The sequence below is a fragment of the Astyanax mexicanus genome, chromosome 1, assembly GCF_023375975.1.
Source record: "Astyanax mexicanus isolate ESR-SI-001 chromosome 1, AstMex3_surface, whole genome shotgun sequence".
In the NCBI taxonomy this organism is placed as follows: Eukaryota; Metazoa; Chordata; class Actinopteri; order Characiformes; family Acestrorhamphidae; genus Astyanax; species Astyanax mexicanus.
The window spans coordinates 59,565,607-59,586,981 of NC_064408.1; the positions used below are offsets into that span (position 1 = coordinate 59,565,607).

The window sequence follows — 21,375 nt, forward strand, 5'->3', positions numbered from 1 at the left end:
AAAAGTGACAGGAAAAGCTGACAGGCAGTAATTTCTGGAACAACATATCTTGGTGACAGTGGCAGAGAACTTACAAAATGCCTTGACCTACAAAAGAGCAGATAGCATTACATATGATTTTCTGCCTTAAAATGTATACGTGTAAAACTATACACAATACATTTTCACACAAAAAAAAGCACAAAACAAATGTTGGGCACAACAAGAGACTAAAGCTCTTAGATAAAGCCTATGAAGGTTTGAGACCTAAACTTATTAGGGCTGTGGCTTGTTCACTGTCATCATTAAGAAAAGGCATCTGACAAAGACAAATGTAGGATGCTCAAAAGGGAATTTATGTGGTAATTAAATGTTAACTAGAAAAACATCAAGAAAGTAAAAACTTCTAGTACAAGTTTTATTTTGAAGTACAGAGAATCTAGAATGCACAGACATAATATTGGACACAGATCGTTTTCTTTCCTTTTCAGATATTTTGTATTGTGAAGACATTAAATATACAGAAAAACATGTGGAATTATTATTGTAAGCAAAACTGTTAAAATATGTTTTATATTTAAGATTATTCTAACTAGCCAATTTTTTATTTGAGGACAGATCTGCACACTCTTGGTATTTTAATCTCAGTGTCTTTGAGGGAGAGTCACCTGGAATAGTTTTCTCAGCATCTTGAAGGAGTTCCTGGAAGTGCTGAACAATAGTTGCTGGGTGTGCTTCATGCTGTGAAGCTCAAGCTCATCCCAAATCCCCTCAAATCACCATCTCAGTTATGTTTACTGTTATTTTTAAGTTATTTTACTGTTTACTACAACATTCCATATGTGTCCCTTAATTGTTTTTATGCTTTTAATATTAATCTACAATGTAAAGAAATAAAGAAATAGAGAAAACCATCTTATGGAACACCTCTTTTCCTGGGTCACTGTGCTGTAGGGGACCGACAGACACACAACATACACACAAAACACACACACTGATACTCTCTGTCCTGCTAAAGTAGGACCATTTTCACTTTCACTTTCAATAAAACTAGCTCCATGATACGTTGTTGCTGGGAAACATACCACATTTAGTGATGAGCAGGCAAACCTCTTGTGCCTACGAATAACACAGATGATTCAAGTAATCAATTAATTCTGTTGTTGTGTAATATGTTTACATCATTTTCAGCGACAGTCACAGTAGATGCCACATTTCTAATGCTACAGGAGGACATGGATTCTTTGCCTGTTTATACCAGCATGATTCCTTTTAAAATTGCTACTAAACACACTTTGTAAGTTATATCAGAGGCTTCTGGATGGATTCTTGGACAGAAATGTTACAGATTTTCAGTGCCAAAGCTAAACATACTGCCTAATTTAGTTCCTGGCTAACTTGAGTAAACATAACATTTCTCAAGATGCTCCAGCTATTCTGTATCCCCCCAGGTGGGCTATACTGTGGACATATTTCTACATTTTCGGTATCTGATTAACATTCTGTTTTGTGGCCCTACATATGCAAGAGAATTACAGACTTTCTTTCTGTCTTTATCAGCCAGTCTCTGAGGCAGTAAATGCAGAATAGTTATGAAAAATGAGAACACATTTATAGTCCACGCTCCAACTTCACTTGTAATGCTGCAGTTTCAAGATATACTAGTATAGATTCCTGCCTGGCTGGTTACATCCATTTCAGATAAGGACACAGTTATGAATCGGACCTTTATGGCTCCTTCAGCTGCTCATAAGTCATGTGACATGTCTCGCCACAAATCCCAATGACCTCCTAGTCTAGTCTAGAGTGGCGGCAGCACAGAGGCAGCAAAGACCATTGGGGATTAATATGCAGCAGGAAGATTGCTCACCTTGACATAGAGCTGCTGGAACTCATCCAGGTTGAGACGGCCACTGGGGCAGTCCTTCAGAAAGCCTTTGTACCATTGCTTGAGCTCATGCTCGTTAAACTCTGTGCTCTTCACCAGGTCCTCCAGCACCTCAGGGGTCAGCTTGCTGTTCTGTTTCCCCATGGCGTCTCTGAAAGGCACAGACCAGAGAAAGCGTGAGAAGAAATCCAACATAGAGCTAAACTTTAGGCTCAGATTTTTGTAGAATTTAAGACAGTTAATGAATTGGACAGTTTCTAAAAACATTTTAGTTTTAAAATATTGTGTAATGTTCACTCAATGATCATCTATATCAAAAATGCTTCAGGAAGAACTCTTATTATCAGAGATTTTACTATACGGTGATTGCTCTATGATTAATCAATGGTTGTGTGTTTACATGGCTAAGGATGTGTACTTAATGTGGTTGGGAACTCAGATTTCGACATTAAGACATCATAGTCATTTCACAGCAGTATCTGGGCTGGATGAATGTACAGGAATGAGCCAAATCTGACCCATGACTATCAAGCATGCAAACTGAAGTTTTTGGCAATGAACCACAACAGCAAGTGTGAGTATAAAGGCATCTCTGAATTTTCTGTAAGATTTGTTTACTTGTTCTTCACCTTCACTGCCCAGGTAATGTTACATCACAAAAAGCTAACATGCTTGATTAATGGGGCTTTAACCACTTTGACTGTAAAATACACTTCTCAGTTTATGTCGAGAGCACAACACATTGCTTTTGTATCTTAAAATATGAGGAATATAGATTATATGTTTGTGAAAAATACTGGCATTATCCTAAAAGTACTAATCAATAACTATAGACTCTAGCTCTGTGAAACCCTAGGAAAAGGGTATCCTCTGTAAAATAGACATCTACTCATTTTAATGGACATTTGAGGGGCAGTACAAAAGCTGAATTATGCTGTTTGGTGATTAATATTATGGCTGCTGAGAGCAGACAATTGCAGTGGTGCAGCAGTATAAATGTGATAAATAGAGCCAGTTGGGGGGGATTATGTCATTTGAATGCTGACTGAGGACATGTCATATGTGGGTTTGGTGTAATCAACCAGACAAAGAAACCTTGACAAAAATAGAATGAGCAATCAAGGAGGTGTGCAAATTAGACAAGCTAATATGACCACAGGGAACAATGCTGGTGACTAAGATACTGATAAACACACGTTTAAAAAAAAATCAGACATAGTCTCAACGGTTCTACAGTTTAGAAGAAAGAGCCTTCCAGAAATTAGCCTGTGGAGAATTGTTGGAATGAAAGACAGAGCGGCTTTGCTGAAAATCACTTGAGAAAAGAAGCCAAACGCACTCAAATCCCCAAATTCAGTATGCTGCCATCATGCTGAATCTGACGGTCTATTTTTTGGGGCAACACTATTTCCGCCAACTCTCGTTTGCTTATCTGCACAGCCTGCAGCTGTTTTCAGCTTGCTCTTTCAACAGCCATCACACACACACATACAGTGCGGTCACTTTGCATTGTAGGCAAATGGATTGGTTCATTAAGCAGCTTTCCATTAGCATAATTTCTAAAAAGGAAAGCACATTCTAAATCTCAAAGACCATTTTACATTTTGACTACAAATCTATTATAGCAGTATGCATATAGTCAGGTCTATAGGTATTTGCTCATTGACAGCACTATTGTAATTTTGCCTCTGTCCATACAATGGACACAACTATTGCATTAATCTTTTAGGAACTACAGATATGTAGTTTCACAGGTTAAAAAGTAACAGGGCAATTTACAAAGAATCAGGTTCAGGCTGTGTGTGACCTGTCTCCCCATTTTTTAATTTCAAAGGAAATTATTTAAAATCATTTAAAAGGAAAAATATAATTGACATGCCCAGTAACACCATATTAAAAATGTTCAAAGTGGATGATCAGAAAATGCTTTGCTTTATGAAGAACATCTATTAACAAGCCATTCTAAATTGAAAATTGTCTTTCCCAAATTAATATATATTGTTTTTACCATTATAGTCATACATATATATATATATATATATATATATATATAAAACATATGCATTTATTCTCCAAATATATGTGATTATGTAATGACAAGCATTAATAGCAACACAATTACACAATTATCTTGTATTTTCAATTAGAATTGTAATTATTATCAAGGGTATGATGTGACACACTTAGCTGATCTTTTTACCTGATTTTATTAAATAAACATTTAGTAAACATATACTCATATACATATACTCTCACTCAGTGTAGAGAAGCTCTAAAGTGGGACAAAAGAAGAGTTAAGTAACCTTTTCTAATTTTGTACACACAGATGTGACCAAAATGTTTATTTTTAATTTAACTTATTTATTTTTTATTTTTAAGTGTCTCATTAGTTTTCCAAAAAGTCAATTTTCTCAGTTCCATCATGAGCCAGAAAGTTGTGCAGTTTCTCTGATTACTGTTAATATTTTTTAAGTTCCCCAATTGACTGACATGGCTTATAGGGTTTAACATTAGAACCTCCTCCTTCTGCACCGTTAACAATGAGGTGATTGGCTCTATTTTGAAGGGCGGGACTTTATCCATAAAAAGACTGGACTAATCAATAGGAAAACTCCCACTTATATTTCAACCATCACACGGTCTCCTTATAAACGGCTTACAACCCATTTTACCGTACACAAACTCTCAATTTTAAAAGCGTCCCAAAATACCTTTAATACCGTCCCATGAGCTATTTTTATCAGCCCTGGGGCAGTGGGATGGTGTTAGTGTGGAGCCCTGACAAGATCTATTCATGGAGGTAGATGCATCAATGTCAAAGTCTGCATTCAGGAGACACCGGAAAACGTAACTTAAGACAGTAGTTGTGTAACATATCATCTCCCTCACATTTTTTCCCCCATTCTGTTACACACTTAATGTTAATAGTGGAATCCATGTTCATTTACTTGAAATGTTCTGATTTCATGTCACTGCAGATGTGCGGACATTCTTGATGTGTTTTCTTAATGTGTCAATCGTTTTCATACAGCAACATTTACAGATTGTACCAATTTTTACCGTACCCTCTGTTCACATGACACACAACTGCTATTTCTGTATGTTTTTCAATGCAACCCATACAATAGAGGCAGTTAACTTTTCAGAGTGGCAGTACACTTGTATTCCTTACTGTTATGGTTAAACTGGTTCAGGTTTTTCCAATTACTTTCAAGAATTTGTATAAATGATTGTAAACTTGTCACACCTGCCGCATTAGAAGCCTGGTGGTTACCAGACTTAAACTTCCACAATGCATCACATTCTATTACTTGTCTCCACCTGTTCCTCATGTATATATACTCGTTATTTGTCTAGGCTAAGGCTAGTCTAGCTTTGAAAAGCGTTCCTTGATTTTTGTATTTTGATTCTGTGTAATGACCCTGTTTTGTTTACCGACCTTGCCTTGCCTTTGCTATCCCTTTGCTGTGTACTGACCCTGGACTGCTTTACTAACCCTGGTATGTCTAGTCCTCTGTTTTTGCCTCCTGTTGCTGACCTTGCCTGTCCACGACTTTGTTTTTCTTTGCCTTTTTTTAATAAAGCCTCTTTTACATATCTGCACATGTCTGATCCCTGTTCGGCCGTGACAAAACTGCAACATTTCTGATCAACCCCCTGAATTAAAGCTGAGGGTCCACAATTCAATTAGGGTGCGGAAATACATTGTACATATCGATATATTCAAACTGTTTTATACCAATTAAAAAAATGACCATATCATAACTGAGTCTGCTGTGTAGGTTACCATCTGTGTATGATTTAATTCCAAAAAATGTTTGAGTCATTTGAGGCAAAATGGTTTAGTTTCCTGAGGGGATGAGATTAATCAGAGTATAGTTATTTATTAGAGCAAATTATGATGTAGAAAATATCTTTATTAAGATGGCAGCATCTCGATCAACATAATCTGAATAATTTGTTAGTTTGTCAGTTAAATTACACAAAGAGTATAATTATGTTCATATATATTTATAAGAATATACATTAATTAAAGACATGTAGGTGTGTATTACTTACATAGTCTGCATGCAGTGTTTTTTTTTACAAATAAGACAAGTAAAATCATAAAGATTATATCACTGTCCAAAGACTAATGAATCTCACATTATGTATGTCAAAGTAAATTTCATGATCAAACGCAACCTACAAACCGTAATTTTTTGATTCACAAGATTGCTGGTTCAATTTTAAATGTAAGAGGTCAGCAAACAACTGTTTTTTTTTTTCCTTTTTTGTGTCTTGTCTTTTAGGAGCTGATGCAGTGTGATGACAAAACGCATCCATGTCAAATAAGGCAGTAGAGCAGAAATACCGCAGGTCAGGCCCAAAGCCATCTAGGAAACCTCACCTCCCATAGGATGCACCAACAAAAAGACATATAATGGACTAGCAGTCTCAGACAACAGAGAACATAAGACTTCCACTGTACTTGTGCCCAGCAGTGCTCTTGAGGCCTAGAAATCAGATAAAGCGGGGGTTCCCAATGCTGATTCACATCTTAGCTTTTTCTTTTCCATTTATTAATACCAGTTCTTAAAATATAAAAGTATCATTCTAAGAGCAGGTTTAACTACATGTAATAATTTACATTTTTCTAATTAAATGTGTATGATATCAACAAAATAATGTGATAAATGATTGTTATCTTTCAAATTGGGTTACAAAGTGAAGAAATTTCTCTGATGGCAACATATTACAATTTAATTACAAACTATTTTAGCTTCTAATATTACTGAAGTCTTTATAATTGACAACTTATTTATAATCTGTCCAAGCAGATTGTGTACTTGTGTACAGTTATTGTTAGATGGTATTGTGTTTGCATAATCTAAAAGGTGCAGTCCGTTTAAAGGGTATTATTTAACTCAACTAAAGAATAGTTATTTAAAGGAAACAGTTATATAAAGAGAACGTGATAAAAAAGATCATGTGGTGTGTGAAAGAGAATTAATAACACAATATTTATAATCATCCATTTTAAAATCACTGTACTGAGAAGAGTGTTATCTGCCAATTCTGATATGTCACCTAACAAAGGCCTGCATTAGATAGTTTGACTCTGATTGAGAGTGGTGAGAGTGTTCCACTCTAACCAACACGATTTTTTAAACCTGCAATCTCTTGTACATTGACTACTTACTTTTCTTACAATATTGTTAGGTTTCACGGCTATCATACATTTCTTCTAGGTGGGGCTACAAACAATAGTTTGGGCTTCAGATATTACAGCGCATTTATATTGGGTGATGGACTGGTGTCCTCTTTATTTTAAACGTTTTGCCTGCTCTAATAAACCTGCTTTAACTCAGGAGGGATTTATTAATTAACTCATTAGTTCAATCAGGACCTGGAAACCAGGATTTGGAAGCACTGAGATAAGGCAATGAGGAAGACCAAAACTCTTTAAAATGTAGTGAATGTAATTATGGGCAAATAGCAGACTAATTACATGAATTGGATAGTACCATAAATAAACCACATTTTTTGATGCACAGATTTACTTGTAAGTGTGTTTTTTGGAGCCCTGACCAGAATGATGCTGCACCAGTGCCAAAGCAAAGAGGGCCTGTTGTCTACAGTTTCTCTTTCGAATGCACAGCCCTGCCATAAAATTCCCTACCACCCCATCGTGTCATGCCCAGCTGATTGTATATTTAGAGATGCAGATTTTGAGTGCTGCATCATTTTCAGGGGGTTAAAAGGCAAAGACTATCAAGAAAAGTTTGTGGACCATAAACATACAAACAAGCAAGTGCGTCAACATTACTGAACAACAATGCTTTGGGCAAATTGTTTCAATAAAAGCATCTGCATAAACAAACTACCCATCTACTGATCCTCTGTTTTAAATTAAGCCCACATCGCTGATATTTCTGCTGCAACAAGAAACCAGCGAGAAGCTTTCCCTATTGACGACAGCCCAAGCTGAATCGATCTGCAAGAATGATTTAGCCTTTTCAGGCGACACGGCTTTAATGCAGCTGCACTGAATTGATTTTGACTGACTGCATAGCCTGAATAACTGTAGCTCTGTACAAGTGACATAGCAGAACACATACAACTCCAACCTTGTTTCTATCCATGAACGGATTAGGATGAATCATTTTATTCATCAGTACATGTCGTACCTTGTTACCACATCTCAGACAGCATGCCCCCACCACACAGTACTCATGCCACACACACCCCATCCTCAAAGGCTGACATTTACAGAACAAATGTGATGTTTAGGATTAAGGACTAGGTTTGTTAGATGGCACAATGCTGCTAAGCCTTCGAATGCATTATAATGACAAAGAATGCTGAGATGCCCAGAGATCAGATGAGCATTTAAAAAGCCTGAGTCAACCCAACACTCAATGTAGTTTCCAGCTTGGAGGATTACGCCATGTATAAATTCACCCTGGGCAGAAGATTTTTTGTGTATTCTGGATGATTAGCATTTTGTAATGCTGGTTTAAGTTATTTAATTATTGCATTTTTTTTCCTGCTTTGACCTTGACAGTGTACAATTGCTGCAGTCATAACAACCGAAAAAGAGGGAACCTATAGTCAGCTAGCTACTACAAATGAGAAGATTCTCTCTTAGCTAGAAGTTTATGAACACAAAACCTCTTGGTGTTGCCCTGCGAAGCAAAAGTCTTTTGAAGACTAATAGCAATGATGTTTAAAATCTTGGTTAGGTAGCAAAGTTTGGTAGCTAGTTAGCTATGCTAATTAACCTCGAAAAAACGAAACGGCTCGCAACATGTTTCCTTCTCATTTAGTTAACCTAGTTTATTTAACTAACTAGCTAGATTAACAAACTCATAAAGCTCTTCAGAAAGTACAACCAGACGACATGCAGCGTTTTAACGTCAACAGTAATGCCTTTTTTATGTGAGAAGAAAGCTAGATAACCTACAGAGTAAGAGTGGGGAAGGTCAGGAAGGTTGAGAAAACTGTCCGTTACTCTATCCTCCACGCGCAGACTCACTGTCACGGTGGACCGTTTGAATTCGAACAGCTCTAACGGCAGTTAAGTTACTGCTTTACTTCGGTAGCCAGGCTAACACCTCCAAACTCTAACTGGAGCTACCTGGAGAGGTAAACACACCGACTTATAGGGTTTAAAACCAACAGCAAATTCCATTGAGAAGTTCACCCGCGCAGCGCCCTTAATGACCAACCCATCAATCTGAACGCATGCAGTGCGGCAGCCGGTCCCGCGCTGGCGTCTCTTTCAGGGTGCTGAACACGTCTTACCTTTACGAGAAGAAGGAGAAGACGAAGAAGAAGGAAGAACGGAGGTGTTTTTCTGCTTGGAGCAGCAGTGCAGAGGTGAGTGCTGCTTCAAAGCGCTCGGTAAAGCTGCAGGCGGCTGCGGCGAGTGAGTGTGTGTGTTTTAACTTGGAGGTGAGAGGAGAGCTGCCGGGGAAAGGAGGAGACAAGCTAGTCGTCCGTGCGGTAGATGAAGGGACACTGAGGGAGACAATGGAGCTCAGCCAGGAGCCTCTCTCTCTCTCTCTCTCTCTCTCTCCCTCACTATCTGGCTCTCTCTCTCTCTCCCTGCCTCTCTCACTCCCTCTCTATCTCTCTCTCTTGCTGCATCATTATCTCTCTCTCTCTCTCTCTCTCCCTATCTCTCTCTCACACACAGCAATCTTTCTACAGTGTGAATTAAGGAGCTCATGAATACATATTCCATCCATCACCATCTGAGCGATATATTGGCGATTATACACTTTACACACTCACATTAAATAGAACAATGCGCAGTGAGTTGTTGAAATTGAATAAAACTTTACATGTGTGAACGCAAAGATAAGATTTGTAGGTTAAGTGATTACAATATTAGAGGAAAGGGATATGTTTGTTGGAGAAATCTGTACAATTAAAACAAGACTATGGTACCCTGTTGGGCAGCCCCTAGCCTGGATACAAGATCAGATACGGTTTGGCATAGAGACATACAGGTTCAGTATGGCATCCTGCAGCACATTTGCCCATAAATCTTGGTGCCAGGCCTATAGATCCTGCACAGCCGTAGTTTGCATAGGCTGGCATACATTTGGTCCCATAGATACTCAATTGGCAATAAATATAGCAACCAAGCAGGCCAAGCACATGTTACAATCTGGCCGAGATATTCCTGAGAGACCCTTGCTGTGTGTGATAGAAGTCCTGCCTAGAAAGGCAGCACAATGTGGTTCCAGGGTACTGTGTCCTGTAAGCAATTTAGTCAAAAAGACCATCTTGCTTCTCTTAGTCCCTCTCAAATGTTTCTCTTGAAGTCTGTCCAACTGTGCAACATGTTTTCAGGTGCATCATAGAGGCATGTCTGGCAAAGACAATATCTCACCATTAGGCACACACATACCCAGAGGTAGCTTCAGAGAGCCTTTGAGTCCACACACTACATTTCTAATATAACAGACATCCCACCATGCAAAACTCATTTCAGGGAGACATCTCCTTGTGATTACAAAATGGTGAATATGATTCTTTTCTGGATTGCAAACTCATGTATGTTGCATCAGTAACAGATATGACAGATAATAAATCAAATCAATTAGGGGGAGTGAATGTGTTGAATGGTAAATATTTAGTCAATAAAGAGGCAAAATTTGTGAAGCAGAAGTAGAAGTGAAGATAAATGGTTCTACACAGCATTCAGGCTCATTTAATCTTCTCTGTGGCAGCTTGAGGAATGAAATCTGTAGTTGTGTAAATAAAACATGTTAGAGGTTCTGGTAAGGAGAAGCATTCCTTCTCATGTCCTACAATGGGTCTGTTGTGTTGAAGGGTGACAGGTTTAACACATTCTTTGATGGATTACACTCCACTAATGCGATGCTTTGCAAACCGGATGCTCAAGCTGCTGTCCTTTTCCTGCTAATACCTGACCACATCCTGCCCAATCATAGCACAATGCAAACACAATGTATGCTAAAACAGAAGAGTTGTTTTATCATGATTTAACATTTAAAAAAGCATGCTGGCCTTACCTTGCTACACTATATTTGCAGACTAAATTAGACAAACTCTTTCAAGTAAACTGTTATTGTGTGATGTAACATTCCTGCTGCCAAGATCAGACTTTATTATGTGAGTAACCATCCCATTTTCTGGAAATTAATGGCCATGAAAAAAAAATAGAAAAACTGGAGAGATTTGTGCCCAAAGAGGCAGATGACTCCTCTAGCAGCCTTATTAATGGCCAGTATAGTGCCTGTGTCCCTGGTGTTTTACTGTATCTTTAAAAAACCTTCATCAGGGTTTTCCAGTCACTATGAGTGGCTCCAAGGCTCCAGTCAGGAATGAGGTTTGTTATGGCAGTCATAAAAAGGAGGGGTGTGATGCAGAGGTTCAATCACAATGTGCACCAGTGACTAAGAAGCCAGGGAGTAATCTTACCCTGACATATCACATCCTTCCTATGTCTCATTTCTCCCATGCAAACAATAATTAGAGAATTTATCATAAGAAGGTAGAATAGAATGACACAGCAGATTTGCCAGTCATTTTCGACAGAGATGTAGAAGTCTACGCTGAAGAAAGAAAATAGGACTACAATGGATTAAGCCAGTGACATGTTGGAATGTGGCAGCAGGCTTCACCATTAATGAGGTTGTTAAGTTGTTGAGGTTGAAAATAGGCTAATATTACTACAGCTAGTAACATAGCACACACAGTCCTTGTACACTGACACCTGGTATTGTCTTGGCAGAAGTAAACCATGAGGCAAGACTGGGAAGCACAAATATTCCATTAGATGAAACTGCCCTTCTGGATCCCATGGATCCGCAGAGAGCTTTGACACTACCCAAAAGGTGAAGACTAATCCAGACACAGCAAGTGATCAGAAGGAGGTATGCAGGCCAGGTCATCATCAGTGCTGATCCGGGGGAAATAAGGTGTACAGTGACAGCAGTACAGTGGACACGTCTTCATTCTGAAAAAAGATACAGTTGGAAAATATTCATTTGTACGTTGCCAATGTGGCACCAGTGTGTATTATACAGAGCTTGGTATGTAAAATATTACATTACATTACATTTGGCAGACGCTTTTGTCCAAAGCGACTTACAATAGTCAAGTACAATGTAAAATAAGTTTAAAGGAAAAACATCTTTGGATAGGGATAAAAGGAGGACAAAGGGGAATAATAGGATAGAGGAGTGAAGGAGAGGAAGAAGGAAATGAGGTTAGAAGTAGTTAGTGTGTTAGAGGTGTTAAGAGAGTAAGTGCTCTTTGAAGAGCTCTGTCTATATAGTGTTAACATATAATTGGCATCTCATACATAAAACATACATGCAATAGCACCTGCTTATATTGAACAAAGCCATGTTGGGACATGTTTTTTAGTGTTATAATAGGCAATTAGGCAATCATACTGTTTAGAACGGAATTTAGATAGGAAACACACACATACTGCTCTTTGTTCTGAGACATGCTTGTCACATTCAATTAGTTACATACATTTTTTTAACATGTCACCACAAGATTAATTTGTCACATATTCATTATGTGTCATGACTGCTGCCAGTTGACATTATATGGTTTCCTTTCAAAGCAAACAGCTTACTTAGAAAGGGAATTGCTATATATTTCTGCTATGTGTTGTACTGTGCAATAATTTTTGGCATCTAAGCTCATCATTTAAAACGAAGTATCTTGAAAAAAGAGGGGTTTTCTTATAAAAACTCCAGATCGAATTATAACAGTTACTAGGACAAAAGAACATAAAAGAACAAGAATTCCTAATTAAATAGGAGTTATTGTTGGCTAGTTTAAAAAACAAACTTAAACTTGTGTTTAGTTACATCCCCAGCTCACCTGATTTAATATCATATAGCACTGATTTACCAAACATACTGCTGATTAGATAATAACTGTAAACTAGACAACTATTAGGTAAGATTTAGAAATGTTTGATGTAAAACTCCTTTTGCCTGAATTTCAGTGGCATTAAATATAATAATGTTTTCCCCCAAAAAACAAACCCTTTTTCGAACTTTTTTTATTCGAATTTTCAAATCTATTGCTCCAGTTGCTGGTATAAAAATTTAAACACGAAGGATTCCTCAACACTTAACACCATAGAAGCCACAAATACTGCAAGAGGCACCCAAAACATACATAACAAATCAGAGATGCTTGAGCTGACTGTCAAACAAAAAAAAAACATAGCTGCACAGCTTCTTGACTGCCACTGTAATCACTCTGGTGCAGCACCCATGCACATCTTCATCCATACTACAAGCAGCAGTCCTAGTTTGCTGAAAAGTTAATGGGCCATTTTTCTTATGAACAAAAATATATTCCAGATTTCACAAGACAAGAGAAAAGTTTTACATTGTAATGTAAATTTACATTAGAACGTAATGCTGCAACCCAGGGTTTGGTTTTGATAAACCTTTGTGCAAGCCTAGAGCAGCTGAAATTCCCTCTTCAAGAATGATCCATCTGTTATTTAAATATAGAATAATAATTGCAAGGTTTATGATGGAACAAAAGCTTTTAGAGACATGTTCCACCTCTTACAGAAATAGCATAGTGAGACATTTAGCTGCTTGCAGCCTGTTATTAAGTGTTTCTCTGCTGTATATTAATAACTCTTTTGAGTGCCCCACAACCATATGCTACAATTACCAGATCTTTATATTAGGGCAGCACAATGTATTGTTTCAGTATCGTCATTGCTCATGTGGGCATAAGCAATAGGCACCTAGCAGGACATGGAATTTCATGTGAGGCGAATTTAATTAAAAATAAACTTTTTTTCTTCTGTGAATTAAAATTCACTCTGCTCTCATTTTTGACAATATGATTTATTTTGTTCCAATCTTGGATACACAGAGTGCCTTATTAATATTGCAATGTATATATATATGTATATATGTATTCTCATTCATGCTAATAATTGTCATACCTGCTCCTTAAAAATATCTGAGGTGTGCAATCAACAATCTATTTAAAACATATAGTATGTAAACTACTTAATAAAACTAACTAAAGACTAAGAATATTGTGTATTGTCGGAATAAAAATACCCCTCATTTAAGCCGGGATATGACGTTCAAGATTCAAGAACTCCTGTTTTTTCCAAAGGATTTAATGCAGTTGTGATTTCATTAATGGCAAGCTTGGTTTATCTAAAACCAATCAACTGTGCCTGTAACATGAAAGCGATGAGTGCACCATTGATGGGATGGAGAGACATCAAAGTTCCCTATAAAAAGCCAGAAGGTATCCCCATCCTTTTGAAGTTCTTAAGACATTAGGAGCCACTCCTCTCCCAGATGCCCCACCGTGTAACTCATTTATGGCAAATAACGAGATCCAATCATTCTTTAATGTGGCTTATGGTCCCACAGAGAATATCCCTGAAATCAAAAAGCAGAAATTAGGTTTTCATAGAAAGAAAAATGATTTCTATATTTTATTGCATACACATTAAAGGATTTCTTGGGATGGCAACCTCATACAGAGAAGTCCAAGTCAGAATTGAATCTTGTTACAGAGTACTAATCTGACTAAGAATATTTAAATCACAGCTTGCTGTACCAATTCAAAAGGTTATGTCCTCATCGCATTTTCATATAATGTACCTGGCCAAAAAGGTCACTACCTGGATTTAACTAAGCGATTAGGTAAGTTGGATAATTAGATAATTACTGCATGGGTGAGTATGTTTCAGCTGGCAACAAGTTACTTAACCCTTACTGATGCAGTGAGTAGCATTCTATTTGTTAACTAAGGGGGAAGACGCATCCTGTGGTTGTGGAAAAAAAATTAATCTGTGTAAGAAGGGTCAAATTATTAGCATTTATCAAGCAGAAAAAAAATAATAGGAGATTAAAACTAAAATCAGGTTAAGAACTGTGTAACACATTAAAAGTAGAAGGATAGTGGGGAAATATCTTCAAGGAAGAAATTTGGTCAGATCATTTGGAATGATCATGACTGGCATCACTTAAACATTTAAACAACACTTAAACAACACTAGAACTCGCACAATGAAATTATGCCACAGCGAATGCATACAAGTGTGTGAATGTTTCTTGGCCAGGTGGTGTATAAAAACTTAAATAACAATTAATGCAGTTAATGAGGTAGGGAATATGTTTTATGTGCTTTATAAAAAAACAAAAACATTATAAAATGTTATAAAACATGCCGCGATTGCAGCCCACAGGCGGTAATGCACAAAGTGGGAGTAGTGAGTTGTATGTAATTGCAGAATAAAGCCCTAGACCTTTGCAAATAATTACAGATATGCATAATCACTGCCAGTGTTCTGTTTGCTTTAACCCCAAAGGCTTTACAAAGCATGATGATAATAACTACACATATTTATTCTCTGTGTTCAGTGTATACAGTCTTATTGCTACCGAGCAAATAGCATAGGTTACCCATCAGCATTCTTACAGTGTTCAGAAGATACAACACTGCCTGTCCATGCTGTTTTTTTTTTTTTTTTCTAAAAAGCTGTCTAAAGATCTAAAACCGAAGTTGCACAACTCCAGGCCTGGAGGGCCGGTTTCTAGCAAGCACAACTGTTCAACACAACCATTATCTCAGAAAAAACTGCTTGTATGCTGGTCCAGTGTTAGTGTTTGACCTCACAAATACAGTATTTGTGTAGATGAATATGCAAATCTTCCCATATGTAGCTCACACTCTTGATTGAATGCTGCTATGAACTGCACCAAATATATTAGTGGGAACGTGTGACCAAGGACAGAATTAAGAAATTACAAATACTTATTTTATTTCAAATAGATTTCAAATATGAAATAATGCAACAATGTTTAATGAAAATATAATATAATTAAACATATAAGTACAATTCAGTATTAAATAAAGAATTATATTAAAAATATATATTAAAAATGAACACCTTTAAGGATTTAATGATAGTCATCTGCAAAATTGAGGGAGACTATTATTGCATGCAGTCAAAATATTCATAACAGTTAGCACACACAAAATCATGATTATCATTTCACCCACAGATCAGCAACAGGAGTATGTGTCCCCATTGGAATGGCCCCTGCCTTTTCCCCGGCACTATCATTTATAGCCGTAAAGATTGATAAAATCAGAAAAAAAATCCTTTCCTCATGCAGTTCAGCATCACTCAGTGGCAGACTGTGGGCTACAGCCAGCATATTTTCAGAAGAAGGCAACTTACAATAATTTCAATGAATGCAATTGGGCAATTGTTCTATGTATATTTTTATACCTACAGTAGTCATGGCTGAAATGTTGGCACCCCTGAAAATAAATTATTTCTCTTAGAAAAATATAGCATGTACACATGTTTTGGTATACACTTATTTGTTTATTTTTTGTGTATTGGAACACAAACAAAAAAGTAAAAAAAATATATAGTTTCATGCAAAACTCAAAAAATTGGCTCCCTCAACTTTTTGTTTGTTTGCAATATTTGCCTTTGGAATATAAATAATAAAAAAAATGAAATCAATCACTTCCTACTGGTTTATTATTCTTGAAAATACCGCGACCCAGCTTTGCAGAATTGCAAAATAGTACCTCTAGAGAGAACGCAGAGAATTTTGGGCTGGAGGATAAGCAGATTATACCGGTCTCTGCTGAGTGGAGTCAGGAAGGAGAGATATCAAAGAAGACTGGGTGGTGGAAGGTGTGGGAGAACTTGTCATAAAAACGTAAGGGTGAGTTAGATTGAATTAATAGGATGTTTGTTTGGGAGGAGTGGTTTGTTCCTCCTCTGAGTTCATAGGTCATGATGAGTGGTACCTGTAAAATTAGTTCAATTAATTGTATGTACATAAGTGTTTGTTATGCTTTGGTTTATTTTGTATAAGCATTTTGTTTTTATTAGTTATTGTTGTGTTAATCGATTATATTATTGTCTAGCGTTTGTGTTATTGTTTGTATTCTCTTGTGTTAAATGTCATTATGGTATATTATATCACAGTGAGTTCCGACCCTGAAATGTGATTGGCTAAGAGCCGTTCTATGAGTTCTATGAGTATTTTTGAGTATATTTATTAATTGTTTATTTGGTAAATTTAAATTTTTGGCCACATCTCAACACAGGCATTTGTGTGTGCCTCTCTCTATGGGGGAAATAGAGAGAGAGAGTAATGCCATTTCAAACTCCTCCAATTGGAAAGAACAATCAATAACAATCAATGAGAGTCAGGTCTTAAAATGAACTGGATACTCCCCTCGTTCAAACTCTATAGAAATCACTCCAATAAGTGTCCAGCAGGACTATCATGTCAACCATGGGCCCTCGTTATTGCTCTTGCACTGTTTATACAGTACAATATACTGTATATAAACAGTCCAATAAAATGCTAACATACTGTAAAGAACTTGGAATTGAAGAAAGGCAGGTTAAATATAGACGGCGTCCCAGCGGGCGAGAGAAAGAGCGGGAGAGCACTTAAAGCAAGTACGCTAAAGCTTGCAGGAAGAACTTGGCACTGCTCTTCAGAAGCTGGAAGTGACATAAGAATCGTGCTGAAGTTATGTAAGGACTGCTGGTATAGACAGAGAGTGGGAGGAGAGAAAATGAGAGAGACACTGTGTTTGCCCCTTTCTGACTTGAAGGGAGTGTCAGGGAGCAAGGGATTACCCCCCTCCACAACCACCAGCACTATGTCACAGGCTTGGAGCAAACAAGAACTGCAATGCAGCAAAACAAATCATGAGAATCAGTTAAGAGAGGCTGACTGCGAGAGCTGCATGGCTTATTCACTGGGTGCCTTTACAGTTTACTAAGTTCTAAACTCACTTAGAGAACATAAACAGCAACACAAACTTCTAACTGATAAATGAAGCCCAATGTTTTCTGAGCATTTCATGGAAACAAGCTACATGTAGAATGCCCCACCTCTAAACTGACGTTTAAGGTGTGGTCATTGAGCTCTTTTAGAAACTAAACAGCTAATAAGGTCCCTCTAGTCTGTGTTTTCTTCAAAGCCTTGCCACCAAAATACATGTAAACACATTGCATAAGCTAGGACACTTCATTGAGTTAAATGTTTGTTGAAGGTAATTGTAACAAATGATCACAAATTATGAAACGAATAGACATCTGTCTTTGTTGGACTAAATTTCTTGAAGCCCCAAGCCCACTTTGAGCATTTCTAAAGTGCTTTAATATGTTAGCAGATCAGACTTGATTTTCAATAAAGAACAGCCCTACAAGATTTATAGTAGTTTGTTCAGGAGATTACTTCATCAGTTCACAGCATAAGATGTATTCTTAATTATTATTCTTAAAGGCAGTGTTGACTGTTTTTCTGTTTTGAGTGACAAGCCTTTAAATGATGTGATTTGTTAATAAAGCACTGACATAACTCATTTTATTTGGTATACTTGCTCAAGACAAGTAGAGAAGTTGATAGGTAGCCTTCTTGTCTGGATTGGTTGACTGTTGTGATGCATTTGTTTACAGAGCGTTTGATATCCACACTGATTTTTTTTTCCTATAAACATATTTTCTTTAAAGCTGGCAATATTTAAGGGACATTTCTAAAATATAAAAAAAAGAGTTATCCCACCTTTCACATCATTACTGTCATTATGATTTATGGGTTCCAATTTCATTTCATACTATATACCTAAACCAATCTTAAGTATCATTGGCCTCTGCAGTTAGGGGGTTCTTTTGCCCTCAGCAACCCCAGTGCAGCTAGTGAACTGACTAATAAACAAGCCCTTCCTGAGGTGAACTGAAAGTCTTGGGAGCACATTATCATGCTCGTATGAAAATAGTGAATACATATGCCTGTGCTGAGATAGAGAGACAGAGAGAGAGAGAGTAAGAGGTGAGAGAGAAAGAGAGGGAGTGACTTAAAGAAAAGTAGATACAGCTCTATTAGCTTTACCTTTTATTCAGATTAGATCATATGGGCAAAAAACTGTTATGATTGTTGCATAAGCTGTGTTTATATTTTTATAATGCATGAACTGCATTTCTAACTGCATAAATATGTCTAATAAGATAGGGATTTAGACAAGCTTCTTAAAGGGGTGTTTCTCGATCCTCATTTATTGTTGTCCCTTCTCCCTACAAACCTGTTTCAACTAATCAGTTAATTAACAAATCCTTTCAGAGTGGAAGTGTTAAATCAAGGAACCACTGAAATGTGCAGGGCAGGGTGTCCCCAGGACCAGGATAGAAAGACACTGCTTTAAAGCTTTACCATGTTTTGCTAGTAAAGAGTAATGTAAAAGAAAAACTGGTTTCTTATGTCCAAAATGTGGAAAAACTGTCAGAATGTGAATTGTGGTTGACAGTTGGACATTAGTCTTGCTAGTGAATTTCCATGTATTTTTACATTATGATAAATATTAGTACTAAATGACAACAAATGGCTACAGCAATTCAGTTTCTAAACACTGGAGAGAGTTGTCTGCTCCAACTGGCCTTTTTCAGACATGAAGCCCAAGCAGGTTGCCAGATTGTTCACATTTATCAGTTTACATTAGCATGTTGTACCATGACAATGTTAATCAGCATATCTCTATATAGATCAGATCAGCTTTAGCTAGCTATCTTAAATAATAGCTGCCTTGATAACCCAGCTGTACACGGACAAATGGTGCAATTAAATGTTGAAATGACTTAAAAATACCTGTCCCTACTATGCTAGTGGTGGTGATGATGTCTGTGGGTAACACTTTACCTGGATGGTCCATTTGATGTTGCTCAACTGACATTTAACTAACATTCAACTGCATTGCTATTAAATGTATTTGAACTAAAAGGTGAAAGTAAATGATTCTCTACTGAATGTAACCCTACATTCAACTTTAACTCAAACTCTAATCTTAACATTTTAGCTTTGGGGTTAGAGTTAGATTTAAAGTTTAGGTAAAGGTTAGGGTTAGGTGTCGGGATATGTTCTATTTTGAATCATTTACACTCAACATAGGGTTAGCATGTTAGTTGAATGTCGGTTGAGCATTAACAAAGCCATAAAATGGACATCCAAGAAAAGTGTTAACTTTCTCTGTGCTCTGTGATTACTTGTTTAGGAGAAAAAAAGCCAGCTTGCTCGTTTTCATGTCTACAGCACTCTGTTTGTGTGCTGTTTTGTTCTATACATGACAAACCTTGTGGAAACCTGTGTGGAAATGGGACTGGAGAACTGGTTCAGAGGCTACAAGCCACATAGATTTCTGTAATGTACCACACAGTTCAAATAAGAACATACTGGCTGAAGATCTGCTGACAACAGCTAACAGTGTTTAAACACACTTAATATCAGAAGATACATCCTGATCATGTTATGAGTTACTACAGAAAAGTTAGTGTGTAAAAATATTCTGTGTTACGACTAATTAAAAATTTACATTTGACAAAATAAGAACACAAATTTCTACTTTATTTAAAGAACATAGCATTGACTTAAAAAAAGGTTTTGTTACTTCTTACTATTCCAATGTGAACGTTATTACATTGACAAAAATCAGCCCATAGTTGTATTCTCAATGGTCCAAATGGTGTTCACTTGAATTAAGTACATTTGTAATCAAGTTTTTATTGAACGTTTTGTAGATAACAGATGTAACAAACAGAGTGTAACACAAAAAACTTATAAAGTTTTCTCATCTCTTTTAAATCCCACCCCACCCCACCCACATCTATCCTACCCCACCCCACCCACATCTATCCTACCCCACCCCACCCACATCTATCCTACCCCACCCACATCTAATCCACTACATGAATTGAGTACATTTGATGTTTTTTTTTCTGTGCAATACTTTGTAATGTGCCAGTGTGCTTGACATATACTTATTTTGCCTGTATTACCTCCTCAACATCAACATACATGCAGAATATCTGTTTGCATATGCTTAATAAAGGCAAGGCTACTTCACTGTTTCAGGCATCAGGGAATCGGTCAGCATGAGAAATCAATGGCTCATTCCATGACCTCAGTGGGCCAGGGTGATCACACTGCCTATAGCACTGCTCTCCACGCTTTAGAAGACACTGCTGAAAATCTCTGATAGGCTTTTTGAAGGGTCTGTGTATGATTATAGCACCTTGAATCAAAAGATCAACTGTGAACTGTGGTAAGAGCTAACATGGAATAATAATTCTGCACTAATGCTAATTAAGTGGTGTAGTTGTTTGTGTGGGTTTTTGGACGTGGGGAAACTGTATAAACATGCAAGGAACGGTTTCATTAAAATACAACTAACTTTCACCGCATGGCCCGCAATTATATAAATTAATGGCAGCACTACTGAAAACAAAAGATTTAACTTTGTTCAAAAGCCGTAAACAGCAGAGCATACCTACAACATTACTAACATTCACAGGTATAGGGATTGTAAACTCTAGAGAATTAAGGGAGTAATTGCTAAACATAAGCTCTGTGAAAAGGTATTTTGCGATGACAGTGCTGAGCACATAAGCACACACATCTGAAAAAAACTATCAAATTATCTAGTGTGGGCTGACTGGA

General features: G+C 37.1%; 1 protein-coding gene across 1 annotated transcript in view; it reads right to left on the minus strand.

Moving 5' to 3' along the window:
* The window catches only part of vsnl1a (visinin-like 1a), a 29,205-nt gene extending 19,796 nt beyond the window's left edge, over positions 1-9,409 (minus strand). The window contains exons 1-2 of the mRNA XM_007245378.4: positions 9,155-9,409; positions 1,850-2,018 (exon numbers count right to left, since the gene is read on the minus strand). Coding sequence (XP_007245440.1) covers positions 1,850-2,011 — 162 coding nt within the window. The 5' untranslated portion in view covers positions 2,012-2,018; positions 9,155-9,409. The remainder of the gene's footprint in view (positions 1-1,849; positions 2,019-9,154) is intronic.
* Between the last annotated feature and the right edge of the window lie 11,966 nt (positions 9,410-21,375).